Source organism: Patagioenas fasciata, chromosome 2 (genome assembly GCF_037038585.1).
Source record: "Patagioenas fasciata isolate bPatFas1 chromosome 2, bPatFas1.hap1, whole genome shotgun sequence".
NCBI lineage: Eukaryota > Metazoa > Chordata > Aves > Columbiformes > Columbidae > Patagioenas > Patagioenas fasciata.
The window spans coordinates 13,796,879-13,816,325 of NC_092521.1; the positions used below are offsets into that span (position 1 = coordinate 13,796,879).

Sequence of the window (19,447 nt, forward strand, 5' to 3'; positions counted from 1 at the left end):
CCGTTCTTGAGAAGAACTTACTTGAACCATAACAAGAGGTTGAGACTTTACTCTCTCTCTCTTTTTAATTAGCATGGCTCGAGCATCTTTAATTTGACACATGGGGAGCTTCCTGCCTATGCCAGTTTAGTGAGACAAATTATCTGATCTCTTCCTGTAAGGGAGGATTTCCGAGTTATCGGAACTCAGCCAAAATCTTCCAGAAACACCCATGGTCCCAGTCAGCCATTGCAAGTATTAAGTCGACTTAGATAGGTTGGATAGTCAGTCTTGAAAATCCTTGAATCCATTTGTCTTTGAGATGCTTGTCCCTGAGAATAGATACAATTCTTTATGCCTCTCAGTCTGCCTTAAAAAAGAGGAAGCCTCTTCTCTTCAGCCCTGTTCATCTCGATCACAGTATCACAGTATCACAGTATGTTTGGGATTGGAAGGGACCTCAAAAGATCATCCAGTCCAATCCCCCTGCTGGAGCAGGAATGTCTAGGAGAGTTTAACAAGTAACTAGAGTGCAGAAAATAACATTTCCAGCTTTTAGTTGTGGCTTTTCAGGAACTGTCTCCTCCATCTAATTGTTGAAACCGCTACTGATAAGGATCCATAGTCTCTTCATAAAATAGATCCATGCAGTACTCTCTATGATGGATGTGTAAGGATGTGTTTGAAGCTAGTGGGTAGTGGTAGCACATGTATTTGCTAAATCTTGCTAACAATTGTATGTATGTACAGATTCTTTATTCTTTTTATGAAGAAGCTTTTATTCATGCTGACTGCTGGTTTGTCTTTTATTAGGAAATGAAGGAAGAAATTTCACCCTTCAGTTATGCTCAGTGTACTTGACTTCTTTGCAATGTTTTTTTTGCCTTATGGTGTCTGTGCGTAATTCAATAAAGATTACTTCTACATATATATTTATACGTGTATGAAAAAATTGATCTTAAAATTTATTAAGAAAGCTCAAAGTCCTTTATCTGCTTTTGTTTGATGTTTTTGTCCTATGTATATTTTAATGTGAGATACTGCTGTGAGGGTATTAATAAAAAATGAATCACCTTTCTCAAATAGTTGAGACTAAAAATGCCAGAGATGACTGTCACAGATCAGACTGCCACTCGTTAAGCTTTAGGTCTCATTACAGCAATTTGTGCTGGATCTGAGAAGCAGAAAATGTTGTTAAGGGAAGGGGTATCAAACTCATTTTCACTGACAGTCACGTCAGCCTCCAGGTTGCCTTCCAAGGGCCGAATGTAATTTTAGGACTGTATAAATGTAACTACTCCTACATTGATACAACCCTAAAATGCTTTAGGGGTTTCACCTCAGATGCCCAAATTCAAAAGCCAGCTATGGGAGGGATCTCGTGAGGCCTTGCTCCACCAGCGCAGAGGACTGCGGGAAGGGAGGTGCACTTTAAAAAAAGCAACTAAGGACAGGGGATTGAGATCCTCCTCGTGCCAAAGGTCTGTTGTAATGTGAGAAGTTGTCAGGTGAACAGTGGGGATGAACTGATCAAGGTTGGCCGAAGAGAAGACCATCAGACAGTCTCATGGTCATCACAGCTTTCCTTATGTAGTGAGAGTGGTAGTCCTCACCCTCCCTGCAGAAATACCAATGTGAACAAGATCAACAGCCATTTAACTGTGTATGTTGAGTTCCCTTTGATTTCCTATGGATAAATGCCATCCTCCTGAAGGAAGTCTTTTGATGCAGTCGTAAGTAGAACAGAGATAGGAAGAAAAACTCTCCTAACTAGATTTTAATCCCAGGACATGCAAGGTCAAGCTTGACTGCTCCTCTGAACCAGTTAGAAATAAAGGTGTGGGGCTTGGTTTTTGTGTTGTGGTGGTTGTTGTTTTCCACAGAATGCTAAGTTTATATGAAAGGCTTTGCTGCAGTTATTTTTTTCAAAGGGTATTAAGCTCAAATTGTCCACAAGAAAAGTGTGGTGGAGGGGAGCTTTAGCTTGGAAAGCTGTTTTGGTTTTGTTTGTTTGTTTTTCTGAGAGTTACTTCTTGGTGCAGAAGTGGTTCAAGGCTTACCTGCCATTAGTTTCACTGCTATCAAGTCAGAAGAGTTACAGACCAAACTTGCCTAAATGAAGGAGAATTTCCTTCTTAGCTCAGCGTACATAGTTCAGATAAATATGTTCCTATTTCCGTCTTTCCCCAGGAATTTTCATCTGGCAAAACTGAATGTTTCAATGGGCACTGTTTAAGATCAATGAAAAAAAACATGTCGTCCTGTTCAGACTCTAGCTTTGACAAAAGCATGGGAATATTAAGTGAAAATGTCAATCGAAGACACTTTACCAGGTATTGCATTTTCAGATGTCCAATCGCTGTTCAATTTGTAGAATTAAAAATTGGAAGCATGTACAGTTAGTCACATCATCATAAATCTACAGCTAAAAATCCTCAGAGGAATATGATTGTGTTCATGTCAGTGCCAGTATCCTAGAACTAGAATTACTCTTCATATGTCATCGAAAAAGTGAGACTGATTGTATGGGGATATAGCGGAAGATTTGGCGAGGAGATTAGTTAAATGTAAATACGCTCAAGTGACTTGCACCTGTCTGTAGAAAAAGCACACACATCACACTAATTGTCTTATTGACCTTGTGTGCTTGATGAGTAGAAGCTCTGTGTTAGATAACACAGGCCTGGGAGAAACTCTGGGCACCTTATCACTGTGTCTGAGATTCCTGCTTTGTTGTGAGAAAGAGCGGGAGGCTGCGCCTGCCTGAAGCCTTGAAATACAGGTGAGCTCAACAGGCCCAGCGATCTTCCAGCAGGGCTGAACTGACCAGCGCCTGCGTCCCCGTTTGTGTCATCTCTGCCTGGGAGCTTAGGTGTGGCTTCGGAGATCCCCCAGTAGAGAGGTAACTAAAATAAAACTTGCTCTTTGCAAATGCATCCGTGGCCTCTGGCTCTTCTTGCGATGTGCCTGCGTATGTGCACACACTGATGCAGTTCAATCGCAAGAGAAAAGGATCGATATACTTTATTGATATAAAACAGTGAGTTAAGAAAGTTCAGTGGTAAATGTGACAGTAGTTTAATGAGATTTAATGGCAAGGTACACTTGATTATTTAGTGCATAGAGGATGGGGGCAGACAAAAGTGTTAGGGAGTCATGAGGTTCAGAGAGGAGCCCCTTGCATTCCAAACTTCTTCTCAGAGAGGAATCTGAGTATGGCTGGATCCAGACTTGGTCAATGGTTTATGTCTAAAGGATAATATATGTGCAATCAATCCTTTGTATCGCTTAGCTAAGATTACCAAGTTTCAGAGCACTTATTCCCAGTTTGCTTACCAAGTATCTGATGCGGTAAAGATTCTCTCAACCTCAAGGAGTCACCTCAAGAGACATCCCTACCCAAGTCCTCTTTGCATGCAGCCCACTGCCCTGCAGGAGAGCTCAGCGAGCCCTGGGCTGCCCGCTATGTATGGAGTAAGGTGATTGAATTATAGTTATATACCAGCAAGACATCTGGGTCACTGCACCAGCCAGCCCTTGGCGACTGTGATGCCATCCATCGCCCTAAAATCCAGGTTCAGTGGGGTGCAGTGACCACCCCAGGTCGTTAATGCTTAAGCGTGGGGTGGGGGAGCACACCGCCACATCTCAGGGAAAGTCTTCTGATTGTATAAAAAACACTCATCTTTTCCTAACTCCTCTGAGATCTCTCCTCTGCTTTGGGTACTGAGATGTTATGTGCACTATTGAGCCTTCAAGATTAGCAGGTTGGGAAATGTGTGTCTTTATGGAGCTGTCTGCGTATGGTATACAGCAGACTTGAGATCTGAATACTCTCTGTGGTCCACAGGCTTTTATTTACATGACGTGGAACAGAGGATTATAAACTTGGTCAGGTTCCCTGGTCTTAATATGGAATAATACAATACAATACTTCTATAGAATTATTCTAATGCAATAATTCCTTTCTCCCTTCTCTTCTCCGTCCTTGTTCTTAATGTAGGGAGTTGGCAAAGCTGAAATCAGATGAAAAAAACGAGTATAAAGAAGGTAAGTAGTGGTAACTCTGTAGGGTTCCTTTTTAGCCTCGTTTGGTCACTCCGTCTGTTTAACTTGGCCCCCAAAACTTCTAAATTCATCCACCAGAACCTGCTGAGGTTGTGAGAATAGATATCTCAAAGACGGTGAATCTTCTTGGAGTTTTATGAAAAGAAGTAGGTGCAACTAGGAGGATATGCTGTTAATTTCTTTCAGGCTTCGGGACAATACAGCAGGAATTCCAGCCTGCTGTTAGGCACTAGACCATCTGTTCCTTAGCTCAGGTTTCTTCATGACATGGAATGTACAGGACAGACATTCATTGAAAATAGGAGGAAATACTGCAATGTTACAATACATGTGAGTCAAAAAGTAAGTCAGTCATGAGATGCACGTAGTCACTGACATGGGGAAGGTGTCACTGAAGTGCAGCGATTTACTTTGCAGTTGAATTGCCGTGCTGAGTACACAAGCGGGCTTGGTGCTGAGGGGCCGCTTGTGGGCAGCTGACAAAATTGTTATTTCCAGGCAGTGCCCTGCCAGCCCAGGCTGAACGCGGGAAGGGGCCTGAAATACACTTTGTGTGTAGTAATCCAGGTTCTAATTGTGCACAACTTTCTCATTGACCTCTCTTAACTGTTGAGATGTTGGTGCAGGTAATGAACCTGTGGCAAAGGATGCTGTGCGGTAAATACTGGGAAGATCTTTCTTTAAAGCAGACAAGCATACAGGTTTTTTGGTATTTGGAAGTTTATGTTGAATCATTTCTTATCTTCTAGAGCTTTTGTGTCGTGATGCAGAAATGAAAGTGATGCATGTTTGAACAGCGGAATAAAATGTGTATCTTAAGAAGAGACTTCACGCTTTAACAATTTTTTAAAAGCCTATTAGATACAATTTTACATGAATGGAGTAAAAACACCTTAGAGGGAGGTATTTGTTGTTTTTCCAGAAAGAAGTAACTGGAAGAAACTTTTCTCCTGCATGGAACGAAACTTGTGTGCTTGTTTTCATCAGATTGGCTTTCCAGTCTACTAAAAAGTTGCTCTATAAGTTGTGCTTCTAAGTAAGTAGTTTAAACAGAAGTGATTTCAGTTGAATGCTGTAGTCATGACAATAACTTCTAATTGAATATTTACAGAAAAAAATCAATCCACTGCAGATTTTTTACATTTTCCTAGAGCAACTATGAAATAAAGGGAATAATGTTTTCTGTCTCAAAACATTTTATATATGAATGCATTTTAGTCACCAGAACACTGAAGACCAAAGCTGAAACAAAAGCTACGGAACAAGTCCATGAAGAAAATGGGGATTTGGAGGTCCGCCGAAGCTGCAGAATTCGACAAAGTCGTTACACCACTACAAATCAATCTGTTTTGTTTGACAAACTTATAACAAAGTAAGTGGGTTTTGGTTGCTTGTTTTTCTTCAGCATCTTGCAAAGCTACTAAAGTGAGCCTTGTTAGCAAGCCTTTGTGCTCTGGCATAGTACTGGCTAGGGACTTTCTCCTTCTTTTGACAACAGAAGAAGGTATTGGGATTCCTGGCAGCAAGAGTTAAGTGCATTCAGTGGTCAGGCCAAGACTTCCCTACATGCCCCCCCCCCCACGATACACCCCTGTGATAACTGCTGGGCTGCTGTGCCCTCCATAGTAGAATCCTCCCATTGTTAAATAGCTTAGAACTTTCAGGGTGCTCGTAGCAACCTTTGCCAACATTCTCTTTGGCGTCTTCCTCTGCCTGTACTGGTACGTTCTCTAGTTATGCTTAACAGATTGACTTTTGTAAAGTGTGGGCCTTTGTACTTCACAGCCAAGCTGTTATAACCTGAGTTTTCTGGGAATAGGTGCTTGTGGCTGTTTAAGACTTCTAGGTCTGAGTGTGTGTGCGGGAGGATGTATTTGGAAGGTGCTTTATGTGTAAAGAGTTTGGGCACAGCGTATATTTAAATCAGTGTCTTTGTTTTGGGATTGCCAGTTGTGGAGAGATCTTCATACTAAAGCACCTTCTATGTATGGGCTGGGTAGGTTTTTGTGTTATCTTGTGAAGCATTTGACTTGCCTTCTAAATCAGTTTTCTTAGGATCAGAACCACCTTCATTTTTAATAAACTTTTTCCTTTCATGCTCACAAATATTTTTATGACTCTTAGTTGAGTTAAGACACTGAGGAAAGTTGGGTTCAGCCAAAGTGTTTCTTTGGCCTAGTGTTTCTGCCTGTCTGTCCCCGGCTTAGTTCTCTTCCTGAAGCCCAATTTGACGTTGTTTTCTTCTGAAGGGTTTGTGAAGTGTAACAGCAGTGGGATGTGTTTTCCAGCATATATAGTCATGGAGAACCAACACTAAACTTAAATTCCATCTAAGCGAAGAATAAGTGACCTGTTGTGTGAGGAAGGCTGTGAAATAAAGATGACTTAATGCTATCATGCACAGCAACCTAAGTGCTACTAAAAACTACCATAACTTCCTTCTGTTACCTTAGGATGATCTTCAAAATCCTGTTTTTTGTATTAAAACAGATTTTTTTTTTACTGTGTTCAGCAAGAGGGAAAAATAGACCTGAAAAGAGTGTATGTTTGTAAATCCCCAAATGCTTGTTCTTAAGTCTCTCTATAGAAAAGTAAATGTATGACCTGGTTTTTAAGTCGCGTTAAAAAACCTTGCTAAGTGTCAATAACTCTTGCTTTGTGCATACTACATTAAAACATCATACGGATTATGCGTACTGTTTTAAATGGGATTTTTTTGTCCTTGCTTGTCTTTGCTCTTACTTGTCAACTTTTCATCTTAGTACTGCCGAAGCAGTCTTGCAGAAAATGGATGACATGGAGAAGATGCGTAGACGGCGGATGATGGAAGACCTTGGGGTGTTTCACGATGCAGAAGAAGTAGATACTCATTTATTTGACAATTACTGCATAAGTAGTGTATTTCACATAGGAAAATTACTTAGTTGCAATTTTAATTTAGCTGAAAGAACTTCTTCCAAAGAGTAGTGTAGTCTAAAATAGCATTTGGTTTTGCTGTCTAATTATAATTTAGCATCTTACTGTTATGGTCATGCTAGAGATATGCTCTAGGGCTGGAGGAAATACCTTCTTCAGAAGACATGAAATAGCAGTGATATGCTGAAATATGTGTCTTACACAATGCTTTCTGAATTGCCTTATGATTTTTTAACAGACACTGTTTACTAACAGCTGTTTCAGAGCTTGGGTTTTCACTTCAAATCATACTAAAAACTGAATTCGTTGATGTCTGCTTTATCTGTGTGTGCTCTTGTGCCAGACTTGCCTGTGAGCTTAAGTTCTCTGTCCCTAGAGGAGCTTATGTTAAAATTATGTACAGCAATCATATTTCCTCTTCGTTTTGCTCCATTAAGTTTAGTTTTTCAACTGTCCTTTTGAATGACAGGCACTTCATTTTCTAAACATCTTCATAGCCTGCTTTCATAGCTTTCTGTTCAGATCTGAATCCTTTTTTTAAAATGAGACCAGAGTTTTCCATAGGACTTTGTATATAATGCCCATATGATTTTTTTTTTGCCCTACTAGATATTGTTTTTCCCTGTGTTCTGCCACAATCTTAGATTACTAACCTGTGACTAATTGATATACTCTGCTTTGTGTCTGGATAAGTATTTAACTGTCACGTGTACTAAACTCTATTTTGGAGCAGAAATTCTGGTTACTAAACCCGAGTGCCAGAATTCTTTTCCTGTTTTCTCCCACTGTATCTAAATTTAATCTTTTATGTATATGGAGTACCTTGACAATGTTACTCTCTAGGCACCAAATATGCCCTTGTCAGGTTTTCTGCATATTTGTGACTGATTTTTCTTGCTTCTTTTAATTAGGAAAACCTCAATAGGCATTCCCGAGTAAAGAAAGAAATGCAAAGAATGGACAAAGAAATAGCTACTGATCAAGGTGACATTGTAGGTTAGTTCTGTTTTAAATTTTCTTTATTATGCTCTAGCCAAAAGCCTCATTTAAAACAATTGAGACGAGCTGAACTACTGGCTATTTTTAATCTATTAAAAAAACCTCTAGATTAGTATTGACATTATAAGCCATTGACATTACAAGCCATAGTCAAAGACTCTAGGGCTGTACTGTAGTGAGCTCTGAACAGGTATTCAGGGAAAAAAAACAACAGGTGCTTTTCCAAAATACTTAGAAGATAAAAGGCAACAGGTGGCTGCAGACAGGTGGGAATACAAAGAAATGGCTGGTATTACTGAGAATGAGAAAGAGCGATCTCACTACAGCAGGAGCGTGTCAGTCTTCACGGTTTTGAGAATTTTCAGGGAATGGGGCAGGCTGCCAGATGTGTACGGAAAGCTCCTCCTGAGCGTGAAGAGCAGCTGGGGAGAAGATAGTGGTGTCCATTCTTGTGTTTAGCAGGTAGTCAGTGGAAGCTGCTGGCCGGGCCTGTAATTAGGAGCTGTCATCCCAGTACTCAGTGGGAAATAACATGAGGAATAAGGTTAAATCCTAAAAGGCGATATTAACTTTATGTTCGAAGTGAGGGGGGAAAACTTCAGGTTCTTAAGGAGAATGATAGTTGTGACTAAGGCAGTCAGACCAGTGATTCTAGTAGGAGCTTTCTGGTTGGAGCAGCGTGTGAGAGTGTACGTAAGGCCAGAATTGGATGTGGTGGTAAGCTGAGCCGATCAGCTTTAGGTTTTGTGGTAGATGTGCTCCACGTACCCTCACGGAGCTCTGAGAGACAGTGGCAGGAGTGCGGGTGCCCAAATAATAACCCTGTAGGGTTTATAATAACCTCCCAGGCCCATCAGGTCAGCTGTCCAGGTCACCTGTCGGACTAAGCAGTGACTGCCAGGCCTTGGACATGTTGTGGGATGTGAGGGAGAAGCAGTTCACACAGGACTTACTATGGGATCTTCAGGGCAGGAACTAAAGGCAGGACAATGGAGGGGTTTAGGTGAAACAGAGGGCTGATGAGATATCACCCAGCAATTTCAGCAAGGACAGAACAATATCTACACATATACTCCTCTGTGTTTTGTAGTTTCTGGAATGTGTCCTGCATAAGGTAGTCTTAAGATTTTGTAGGTTTTCAGATCTATTGCATCATAAACGTGAAGGCAATAGTAAAACCGATCGGCATCTCTGCAGTGCATTTTGAATTTAATGTAATTTGCAACAGTACTTAAAGAGTTCAATGTTATGTCAATGTGCAGTAATATCATCAGAAGAAAGTGAAGAGAAGGAAGATGATGATGGTGAAGACACGCGAAGGCGTTATGACTTGCGACAGAGGAAAGCTGTTGAGCGCTATCAAGCTCCATTGGAAAGTAGGTTATATGCACAGTTTCTCTTGAGAACTCATTTCTTGCACATAAGTGAGATTTTTTTCTTTTAAATCAAAGTATATACACACACTCAAGTTGTATTTAAATTTCTTACCTTCACTCTGCAAGTAAATTTTATTGAATGTTTGTATCCTGTGCACGCTGGATTTCTTTGCCATTAAGCATATTTGTTGTTTTTCAGTTAAAAAGATATCCTATGTGTCATTGAAAGAACAGCAATTAAATAGACTTGATAATCTTACTCTTGTGGTTCCCAGTTCTCCTTAAAAAGCAACTGTGTTCTTTCTCTTCTACTGTGCACTGATTTAAAAGAAAATCCGCTCCAAATCACTTAAAACTTCCCCTGGAATTAGAGATGGGTGAAACACATGACATTTTCTGCCTCTTTCACTGTCCCGCTTTCTCTTAAACTTGTTTGTAACGTTATTCTAAATTCTCTGCTTTCAACAGAACCAAAACAACGCAAGATGTATTTTTCAGGCCGCACTTCGCCTGTCAGACAGGGATATTCATTCAGAAGTGCTCGGTCACAAGGCTCTTGCTTCAAAAAAACTAACAGGTTGGTGGATAGTTGGTGATATTATCATATTGATCAATAGTGCTGTCAGCCACATTACTGAATAATCCTTTCGAGGGTTTTTTGAATGGTGGTAATTACAGACTAATAGTATGATTATGACAGTGGTAGTCTGAGGGTACAAAGAAAACAAATATCGAGGGGGGGACAACACCTTTTAGTAGCCATTAGATTTTTAGAAGTGCAATCCTTGTGGTCACTGACAAGGTCATTATGGAGGCTGTGACTGAGATCGTGTAACTGAAATGATTTTGTTGAAGCATTGAAGTCAGAATCTCCCTCTGAAAATCTTAGACTATTTAATCTTGAAGGATACCAATTATGTTCTTAAAACTGGAAATAATTAGGTTAGAGGGAGAGCCTGTATGGAAGTTAGAGTGGATTTTTCTTTTAATCACTCAAAACTAATTTGGGTTTCTCTTTAGAATCAGTTAATGTTTCTGTAGGAAACTATCCTTAAACAAGAAAAGCGCTAAATGCAACTTTAGATTGCAGTAGTAATGAGAAAGGGTTCTGGATCCTGTAAGCACTTAGAGCATGGAGAATGCTGTCTCTCGCTAGATATGAGCGATAGATAATGCTAAATGAAACTTGATTTGTGTGTGTGAGAAAGAACTTGGGCAAAATGACTAATTTTTAATTAAACCTCTTTGCAAAATAGTTAAACCATTTACCTAACTAAGAAAAGTTAAATTTTGCTGTCACAAGGAAGCTCGTGTAGTGTGCTTTGAAATCAGATGCATAGGGAGTACAATGATCTGGAAACTCCATAGACCTTAACTAAATTCTGAGGTAGAATTCACTTAAATTTTTATATTACTTAGTGTATAGCTCAATTTTTTACTTGTTTGTTTGCAGACGGAGACACGCAGTCCACAACAGTGATTCCACATCCTCTTCCTCATTGTCCTCATCTGATGAAGACGAGCATTTTGAGCCCCATAGGAAGCACAGCCGTAACAGAGACTTGAGCAGGTTAATGGAATTGGAGAATGGGGAGGGAGAAATCTACCTGGGAGGAGTTTGCATGTGCCTAACCATGAAGTGTTATCCTCTTCATCTTGTACAGTGTCTAAATAGTGGCAATGTTTAATCATATCTATTGGTACTGATGACTGTAACTGGACTCTCTAAAATTGGATTTTTAGATTTTATTTTAATAAGCAATTTGATTTCTGTGCAGGAATGGGAGGAGGAACACTTTCATCTAATTTTTAATGTAAAATTCTACTGCTCCTGTGCTTTACAGTAGTTTATTCAGAAAGAAAACCACCATAACAGAAGATGTTCTAAATGGAGGAAGTGATGGAGGTTTTGTTACTTAACAGATGCTCTCGAAAAACTATTTTAATAACAATGTAAGAAATTATTTTTTCAACCCAATTCTGGCACACGCATCCCAAAGTCTTTGGGGAGGACCAGAAGTGCCATGTTAATCCACACTGAAATAAGTAACATTTTGAATGTAGAAGCAAAAAACCTTTGAAAGATGTCAGTGTGGTTTGGGGAGGTTCTTCCATCACACCGATCAAGGTCAGTTCACGGTCTCCACGTATGGAATAACTTGTTCGAAGCTTGTGTTCATAGATGTGCTATGCTGTGTAAGTGCTAAGAGTTGTTAAAATAATGAAGTCAGTTTAATGTCTCGAGTGACCATTTTCCGTGATTTACTCGTGGACATTAAATGTAAAGCAATTTGAATGAGTATTTAACTATTGAGGAAGTTTATGCTCATGTATAAGGTCTTCTGCTTTCACTTGGCATCATTATAAAAGCAGAAATCTGGCTGCATCTTAAGTTACAAAGTGACTTTCTCTTTCCCCTTAATTTACATCAGGTGTCTTCCCCTGAACTTCCGGAAAGATGATTTAAAAGGAATTCACAAGGATCGAATGAAAATAGGAGCGAGTCTGGCTGATGTTGATCCAATGCAAATAGATAGCTCAGTAAGTACTTTTAGCGTCAGTGAGATGTTCCCAGTGTGTATGAAAGCTTTCAATGACATGCCGTCTACAACTGCCTTGGTTTACAGTTTTCTCTCAGCAATTTGAAAATTACTCAGAACATTTCCTTTGTGCTGACATACAATTTCTGGTGGAACCTTATTGAGGTTGCAGCTTTCTTTAACGTATAACATGTGTTCTGTTGAATTTATCTTTAGGTACGCTTTGATGGTGTGGGTGGTCTTTCTGATCACATCTCAGCTTTAAAAGAGATGGTTGTTTTTCCATTGCTTTACCCAGAAGTCTTTGAGAGATTCAAAATTCAGCCTCCAAGGTAACAGACGTTGTTTAAAACTATAAATTCTCATTCACTCATTTTCAGGAGAATATTCAATGGAGCTATCAATATGTTACTGTGCTTCAAAATTTTCAGCTGTAGTAATAAGTAATTTCTTAAAAATGGATAGAATCCAGAGTATATGTGGGTTCAAAGATTTACTCTGTGGCAAGAATATACTTTAAAAGGTGGGGTTAAGGTGGTTTTGGTTTGAGTTTTATGTACAAGTCACCCTGATTAGTTTATAAGCACAAAGGAATAATAAACTGGTAGTCAAGTGTGATTTGTTGCTTGGAAGTGCAGTTGTATCTCCCACCAACTGTTTTTTCAAGTGCTCAAGTATCCATTTTACAATTGGTAAGACTTGCAACTAGAACCTTGCAGTGTTTGTTGTGCTTGGGCTAAAATACGAATCTGTCCACTTCTTACATAGCTAAATTAGTTATGTGTTATGGAATGAAATTATTAGAGATTTAATTGTTAGCTTTCTGTTTGCTTGGTCAGCAAAACTCAATCATGATATACTGAAATATAACCTTAAATTCTTTACTTTTGGTTGCTTTAAAAGTATAACGAATAATGGAGAGAGGCAGTCTTTCAGTGTTTTGCTTCTTTATTCATTGAAATTCCTTCTGAAACATCAGTGTACTGGCTTCTCTGGTTGATGGCAACATATTTATCTGGAAATGCAGGATACCTTCCCAGCTTTAGGCTTCCTCCTTATCATCAGCCATGGATGGTCTGGGAGACCAAATACAATTACTTAAAGCTTTTTAGGGAGAATGAAATGCCTTGCTACCAAATCTTGCTTTACGTGAGGACCAGCACGAATATGCTGTGTATCACTGAAGGATGAGCTGATGGTTCAGCAGTCAGCCCAGCCTCAGAGTTTGCGCTGAAGTTTGTTCTCATTTGAGTCCGCTGTGCTGTAACCACCCTCTCTGCATTTGTCAGAAGTTTTGGAAGTGTCCTTCTGGGGCGCTACGATCTTTTCTCAAAGCTTTGTCCATCTGCATTATCCTCTTTATGCATTTCATTTACTGCCTTGTTGAATTGTGATAGGAACACAAATCTTCCATCTGTTTTGACATTTCTCACCCTTCAGCTCTTTCCCCTGTTCAGTACATAGGAAGTGTTTTGGTTAGGAGAGAAGAGTTTTATATGTTAGGGATGGGGATTGTAATAGAGACTTTTCGTGATGTTTTTACTTCTGAGATTTATTTATTTTGTAATTGCAGGGGCTGTCTATTCTATGGTCCACCAGGAACTGGAAAGACACTGGTTGCTCGTGCACTTGCTAATGAATGTAGCCAAGGTGACAGGAAAATAGCCTTTTTTATGAGAAAAGGTGCTGACTGCCTGAGTAAATGGGTGGGAGAAGCTGAACGACAACTTCGTTTATTATTTGATCAGGTGAGGTTGAAATGTGCGGTGTGTTCTGTCTGAGTTGTACCTCATTTTGTGTTATCAGTATTTCTAAGGAGAACTCACTCTTTTTGTGTTTGTCACTTCCTTCCATGGAAATTGAATTGCTGCCCCCACCTCAAAACAAAGTCAAAATCAGCCACCAAAGTGGTTGCAGGAGGCAAAAGATGGTGGCTTAAGGTCAGAGGGAAACAGATGCAGGCTGAAAGCGCAGTCATTTAAATTCCTGACAGAAGCTTGCTTCCAGAACCTGTAATTGAATTAAGTCCCAGCTCGGTTCTCAGTGGCTGCCAAGTAGCCCTGAGAACTTGTGGTATGAGTTGTTTCCTGTCACCCAGCCTCGGTGGGTTCGCATAGGCTGCTGTCTTCTGTTACACGTGCCATTCCTCCATTAGCTCAATTAGTGGAGATCCCTGATGCTGCTCTGAAAAATCTCGTTCCAGTGACTTTCCAACCGAACGTTTTTCATGCATTTTCTCTTTAAAATAGTGCTGGTTTACTTATGTCAATGTTCCCATATTTTCATTCCAGGCCTACCAGATGCGACCTTCAATTATTTTCTTTGATGAGATAGATGGTCTTGCCCCTGTGCGGTCCAGCAAACAAGACCAAATTCATAGGTAGTACATTTTTTGTATCTACATAGAAGCTGCTTGATCTTTGTGAAAAGAAGACCACAACCTATTTATGTGACACAGTCATTTATCCCGAAAACTAGTAATCCAATGCTACTAAATTTCAGGTGATCTTTAAGCAATAACTGTAAACAATGCACTAAGCTTGATAACAGCACGAGGCCAGAGTTGCCTTATTTATTTTTTGATGTCTTCAAATGATCCTTTCACTATTCAGTATCTCATCAATTAAAAGCTTGTCCTTTTTGAGTGGTCGCTGGGGAAGGTTGTGTGGGACGTAACCAAATTTACTAAACTAGCGAATGAAAATTATATTTTTCTGTTAGCTCCATTGTATCAACACTTCTGGCACTTATGGATGGCTTAGACAGCAGAGGAGAGATTGTGGTAATCGGAGCCACCAACAGACTGGATTCCATAGATCCCGCTTTACGAAGACCCGGACGCTTTGATCGAGAGTTCCTCTTCAGCTTGCCAAATAAAGAGGTAGATCAGAACATTTGACATTTTCTGGATCACTGACAGTAATTTGAGTCATTGTTCTTCTTTGTAGTGATTGTAGCAATTTGAAACATAGTGCTAGGACTGTTTTCCTTAAATGAACTGTCAATAAAGCAAGTCTTATGAACTAATGACAATATCTCCATAAAATTTTGCTAAATTTGAGGGAAGTTTCTTGGTTTGCAGATGAGTTTTTCACTACATTTTTTTCCTAAGGTCCTTAGGTCTCCTACTTGTGGAAACTTACTGTTTATGGAAGCTATACCTGTGTTTTATTTCACCGCAGGCCCCCAGGAAGAGCTCAAAGTAACAAATTGAGAATTATTAAATTTCCTGCTTGAAAAAGCAGAGAGTATATTAAATGAACTTTAAAGCAATTAGAAGATTAGCAGATAAGACACGTATTTGTAGAAATGTGTGAGTTTTTTAGATTTTACACAAATTTCAGACAAATTAAAAGGCAACCCTTTTGTTTCCAGGCTAGAAAAGAGATTTTGCAGATTCACACGCGAGACTGGACCCCTAAGCCATTGGACGCGTTTCTTGAAGAGCTGGCCGAAAAATGTGTTGGTAGGTTTGAAAACAAAGTGAGTTAACTGCTTGTGACTGAGTCCTGAGGAATCTGAGCTTGCACCAGGCAGTACCTGAGCCCCTGTGCCGCGCCACAGTGCCAGGCGGTGAGGCAGCTGCCACGCCTTGGGCAAAACAAACAACCGGTTAGATGCTTCTTTTCTTTTAACCTTCTTTCTGTCTCTCAGAACACTGAATGGAGTTTGGGCGTCTTCCTCAGGAGCAAGGTTTTGATTAGGAGGCTGCTTCCTAAGTGCAGCATATCAGGCTGTGAGCCACATAACAGAATTTCTCTGCAGTGCAGTAACTCTTTACATTCTCTCCGAACAACCTGTTTATTTTTGGCTGCATACAAAGTCTTTCAGTATCGCATTTTGGAAACCTTGGCCTTGACTTCTGTGTTGCCTGAGACTGATATAACATTTGATTCTTGTTTTGTTTATTAGGATACTGCGGTGCTGACATTAAATCCTTGTGCGCTGAAGCTGCCCTCTGTGCTTTGCGCCGCCGCTATCCTCAGATATACGAGAGTAGAGAGAAACTGCTGTTAGATATCGCTTCTATTAAAATAACAGCAAAAGATTTTGTTATGGCTATGCAGAAGATTGTTCCGGCTTCACAGAGGGCTGTGGCTTCACCTGGGCGAGCACTATCACCTATTTCAAAGCCGCTGCTTGAAAACACACTAGCAAGAATTCTACAAGCCTTGCAGAGAGTATTTCCCCAGGCAGAGCTTGCACTAAAGAACGACCAACAGCAAGGTACAAAACTTACATCCACTTCTTTAAAATTCTGCCAAAGCAAAAACTTCTGATTTGTGCAGTCAACACAAAGCTTCTCAACTGTAATGACAGTAGAGTTTTATAATATGCATGTGCACACCTTTATGTCAGGAATATGGTGCATAGATTTTATTCTGGATTCTAAACTGCTACTTGGGAACTATGAATGACTCGCAATATGCAGTAGAGAACTGTGTGTTCTCTACTAGAGCACCCTGTTTCTGACAGTCTCTTAATTTAAATGTTTGTGGGTCCCACTGTACACCTGCATGTGAGATCAGAATGTTTTAGTAGTGTATACTCTGGGGCTCGCCTTCCATAGCGTACGTGTGCTCAGGCTCCTGACTGGGTCAGGTTTAGTCTGTCAGCTGGTGAGAGCAAATAAATTGATAAACTCATTCCACTCCTGGTTAATGGAGAACTGTGGTTAGCTGTGACGCTCATCCCTTGAGAATATGCTACCAATAGTACTCCCAGTAGAGCCGGGAGATGTATTTGCATTGGTAAAACAGAGGCAGAAATCCAACCACAAAATAAAACCAGAGAGGTCAGGGGATTGGTAATTGTGTCCACCTTCCATTATCTCCTTCTTTGGTGATCTTTGAGGAGCCTTATTTAGGAGATGAGTTGGTCTGTACATTCCGACTCGCTAGTCCCAGACAAATGGAGATTTGCGGCCATCACATTCACTTAATTCCCTCACTTCCAGTGGGGGAACCTGCTCCAGGAAGAAGCGGCCTTGTTGGGTTTTTCAGGTGTCTAGGAACTACAGAAGGTGTTCCCAATCATCTTGATTCTAAGGAAAACAAACTCCTGAGTTTTCACTGACAGAGCAATACACCTTGTGCAGGTCATGTGACTTAGGACAGCTCTGTGGAGACTTGTGCGATCTCCTTAGGTCTGTGGTCGGATGAACTCTTCAGAAAAGAGCATTCAGCACGTGCCCTCAGATCACAGAATCACAGATGAAGAAATACAAGACGTTTGTAGCACTGATTTAGAAGCTGTATTAATGTGAGAGCGAGACATGGGCTATTCAAGAACGTTAACAAACCTCTCTCGTCTTTCAGACAGTTCAAATGATATTTTAAGAAATTATGCGATTGACAGTGATGAGGAATCACCATCAATATTTGAAGAAAAGTCAACACAGAAAACACCTGGTAGACAAAAGGAAAAATTCCTCAATTTTAGCAGGTAAATGTTTCTCCCATTTATGTACATATGTTGTGTATATATATATATATGTATATATTTCAAGCCAGTAAAGCACGATTACTAGGAAATTAATACAGAGTTCAAAGATGAAACCATTAGAATGACTGAATAAAATAGATATAAATCTTATATGTATTTAGTATGCTGCTGTAATTTAGCCAACCCACTTGTGTACGTCTTCAGAGCTCACGGGTTTCTGTTCCCACGTTATTTTTTTAATAGAAATGTTATTCTGTTCTTCCCTTCCCCCTATGTCTAGTAACTATGGCAAATTTTTAGCTAAAGATCACAAGATGTAAAGATCTCATAGTTACTTAAGACCTACTGAAAATTGGTGTGTACCGGCAGTGAAGAGCTCCAGACTGGTGTGTGCTGACAGAGAGTTGTTACCCTCCCCCAGATCAGGTTGCTGACCAGTTGTCGGGTGTGTGTTCAGCTGCACAGTCCCCCGTGTGATTTAAGAGCTCTTCCTTAACACAGCCAAACAAACAGCAAACATGCTGGGACTGGCAGGATTTCTCAGGGGAGTTATGGTACAGGTTTGTGACACAGTGGGCCTTGACAGTCTGCCCCATCACAGACCACCTTATCGTTTGCTGGAATACAGAGAATATTTAGCAAAACCAGAAGTATAAGAAAACCTTTAACATTTGTGTGCCTGTTCTTCACTGTGTTTCTAAACTTGTTTTCTTCTTACTGTTCTAGAAATGCTTATTGGCAGCCAACATCTTGCAGGCCACGGTACTTACTAGTTGGAGAACCAGGATATGGGCAAACTTCTCATTTGGCACCTGCCGTAATACATGCCCTGGAGACGTTTCCAGTCTATACACTAGACTTATCTGTTTTGTTTGGTAGCGTCACAACACCAGAAGAAACATGTGCACAGGTATCTTTTTTTAATCTCATAGCATTCATGAACTGTAGGTGAACCAGTAAAGTAAGCAAAATTCTTTGTTATTAGATGTGACCTGGTTTGAATGTGCTGTTTTGTTCACTTCTGTCTGAAAATCCACATTTCTTCTAGACTGAATGATACTGAATAAGGCTGTTGTACATGGCCGTATTTTCCATTCAAATTTAACGGTGAGGATGTTGCTGGCAGCTTGCGAAGCTGGGAGGTGCTGCTAATAAGCCCCTTTTTATGGCCAGAAATCCTGCATCTCAGTGGGATCCAGGAAGTTGTTTTCATTGCATCTTAAGACTGTGCTCTCAGCAGATGGCTCTGCACCAGCCTGACTGCATGTCATGCACTTTTTGTAGCCTTCGTTTTTGTTATATTTGTAGGACAGTCAAGGTTTTGGGGAAAAGATGTTTTTCTTTTCTTAAAGATAGAGCTTCTACTGCTGCAGTATATACAGTAAAAGCATTAAAATTCATGGAACATTTACAATTGTACACTGATGTGGTTTTCTGAACTAGGAAAATTAAATATAAGCAGATTTAGTGCTATTTTCCTTTTAGGCAGGAAATCCATTTTGTTTGGCATCACTGTATTAAAATATTTTGACCTTTAGTAGCAGCATTGGAGCACTGTACAAGTAAGGACAGACACATTACGTGACTGGATACTCATCTGTCACATAAGAGGAACAAGTCCTCTTTTTGTTATGTGATGGTTGCATCCACGGTCATATAACTACCATGTGCAGTCACTGCCTGGATAGACCACGTGCGCTTCCCACTTTGGGACACAAACTCCCTGTGGCCCTTCAGGGCTTAAAAGTGGCCTATAAGAAAGGTGGGGACAGATTTCTTAGCAAGGCCTGTAGCAATAGGACAAGGGGTGATGCTTTTAAACTAAAAGAGGGGAGATTCAGGTTAGACATGAGGAAGAAATATTTTACAATGAGGGTGGTGAAACACTGGCCCAGGTTGCCCGAAGAGGTGATAGATGCCCCATCCCTGGAGACATTCAAGGCCAGGCTGGACAGGGCTCTGAGCAATGGAATATGTCCCTGCTCATTGGGGGGGGTTGGATTAGATGCGCGTTGAAGGTCCCTTCCAACCCAAACTATTCTATGAATATTGATAACCTGAAGGGGTGCTTGGAGAAATTTGTTGTGTGAAAGGGCTGTTGCCACTTCCTTCATGCAGTAGATG

The 19,447-nt window shown here is 40.3% G+C and overlaps 1 protein-coding gene across 4 annotated transcripts in view; it reads left to right on the top strand.

Moving 5' to 3' along the window:
* LOC136098310 (ATPase family AAA domain-containing protein 2-like) overlaps window positions 1–19,447 on the top strand; it is a 34,649-nt gene that overhangs the window by 3,312 nt on the left and 11,890 nt on the right. For 2 of the 4 annotated variants that reach the window (XM_071803809.1, XM_071803812.1), the window contains 18 exons: window positions 2,170–2,312; window positions 2,792–2,881; window positions 3,983–4,029; window positions 5,266–5,419; window positions 6,810–6,906; window positions 7,875–7,959; window positions 9,225–9,338; window positions 9,807–9,915; window positions 10,792–10,908; window positions 11,771–11,879; window positions 12,095–12,210; window positions 13,452–13,626; window positions 14,170–14,258; window positions 14,600–14,759; window positions 15,254–15,344; window positions 15,791–16,105; window positions 17,197–17,323; window positions 18,050–18,233. In XM_071803809.1, coding sequence (XP_071659910.1) covers window positions 2,170–2,312; window positions 2,792–2,881; window positions 3,983–4,029; window positions 5,266–5,419; window positions 6,810–6,906; window positions 7,875–7,959; window positions 9,225–9,338; window positions 9,807–9,915; window positions 10,792–10,908; window positions 11,771–11,879; window positions 12,095–12,210; window positions 13,452–13,626; window positions 14,170–14,258; window positions 14,600–14,759; window positions 15,254–15,344; window positions 15,791–16,105; window positions 17,197–17,323; window positions 18,050–18,233 — 2,322 coding nt within the window. The remainder of the gene's footprint in view (window positions 1–2,169; window positions 2,313–2,791; window positions 2,882–3,982; window positions 4,030–5,265; window positions 5,420–6,809; window positions 6,907–7,874; window positions 7,960–9,224; window positions 9,339–9,806; window positions 9,916–10,791; window positions 10,909–11,770; window positions 11,880–12,094; window positions 12,211–13,451; window positions 13,627–14,169; window positions 14,259–14,599; window positions 14,760–15,253; window positions 15,345–15,790; window positions 16,106–17,196; window positions 17,324–18,049; window positions 18,234–19,447) is intronic. The other 2 variants (XM_071803810.1, XM_071803811.1) reach the window with 2 other exon arrangements.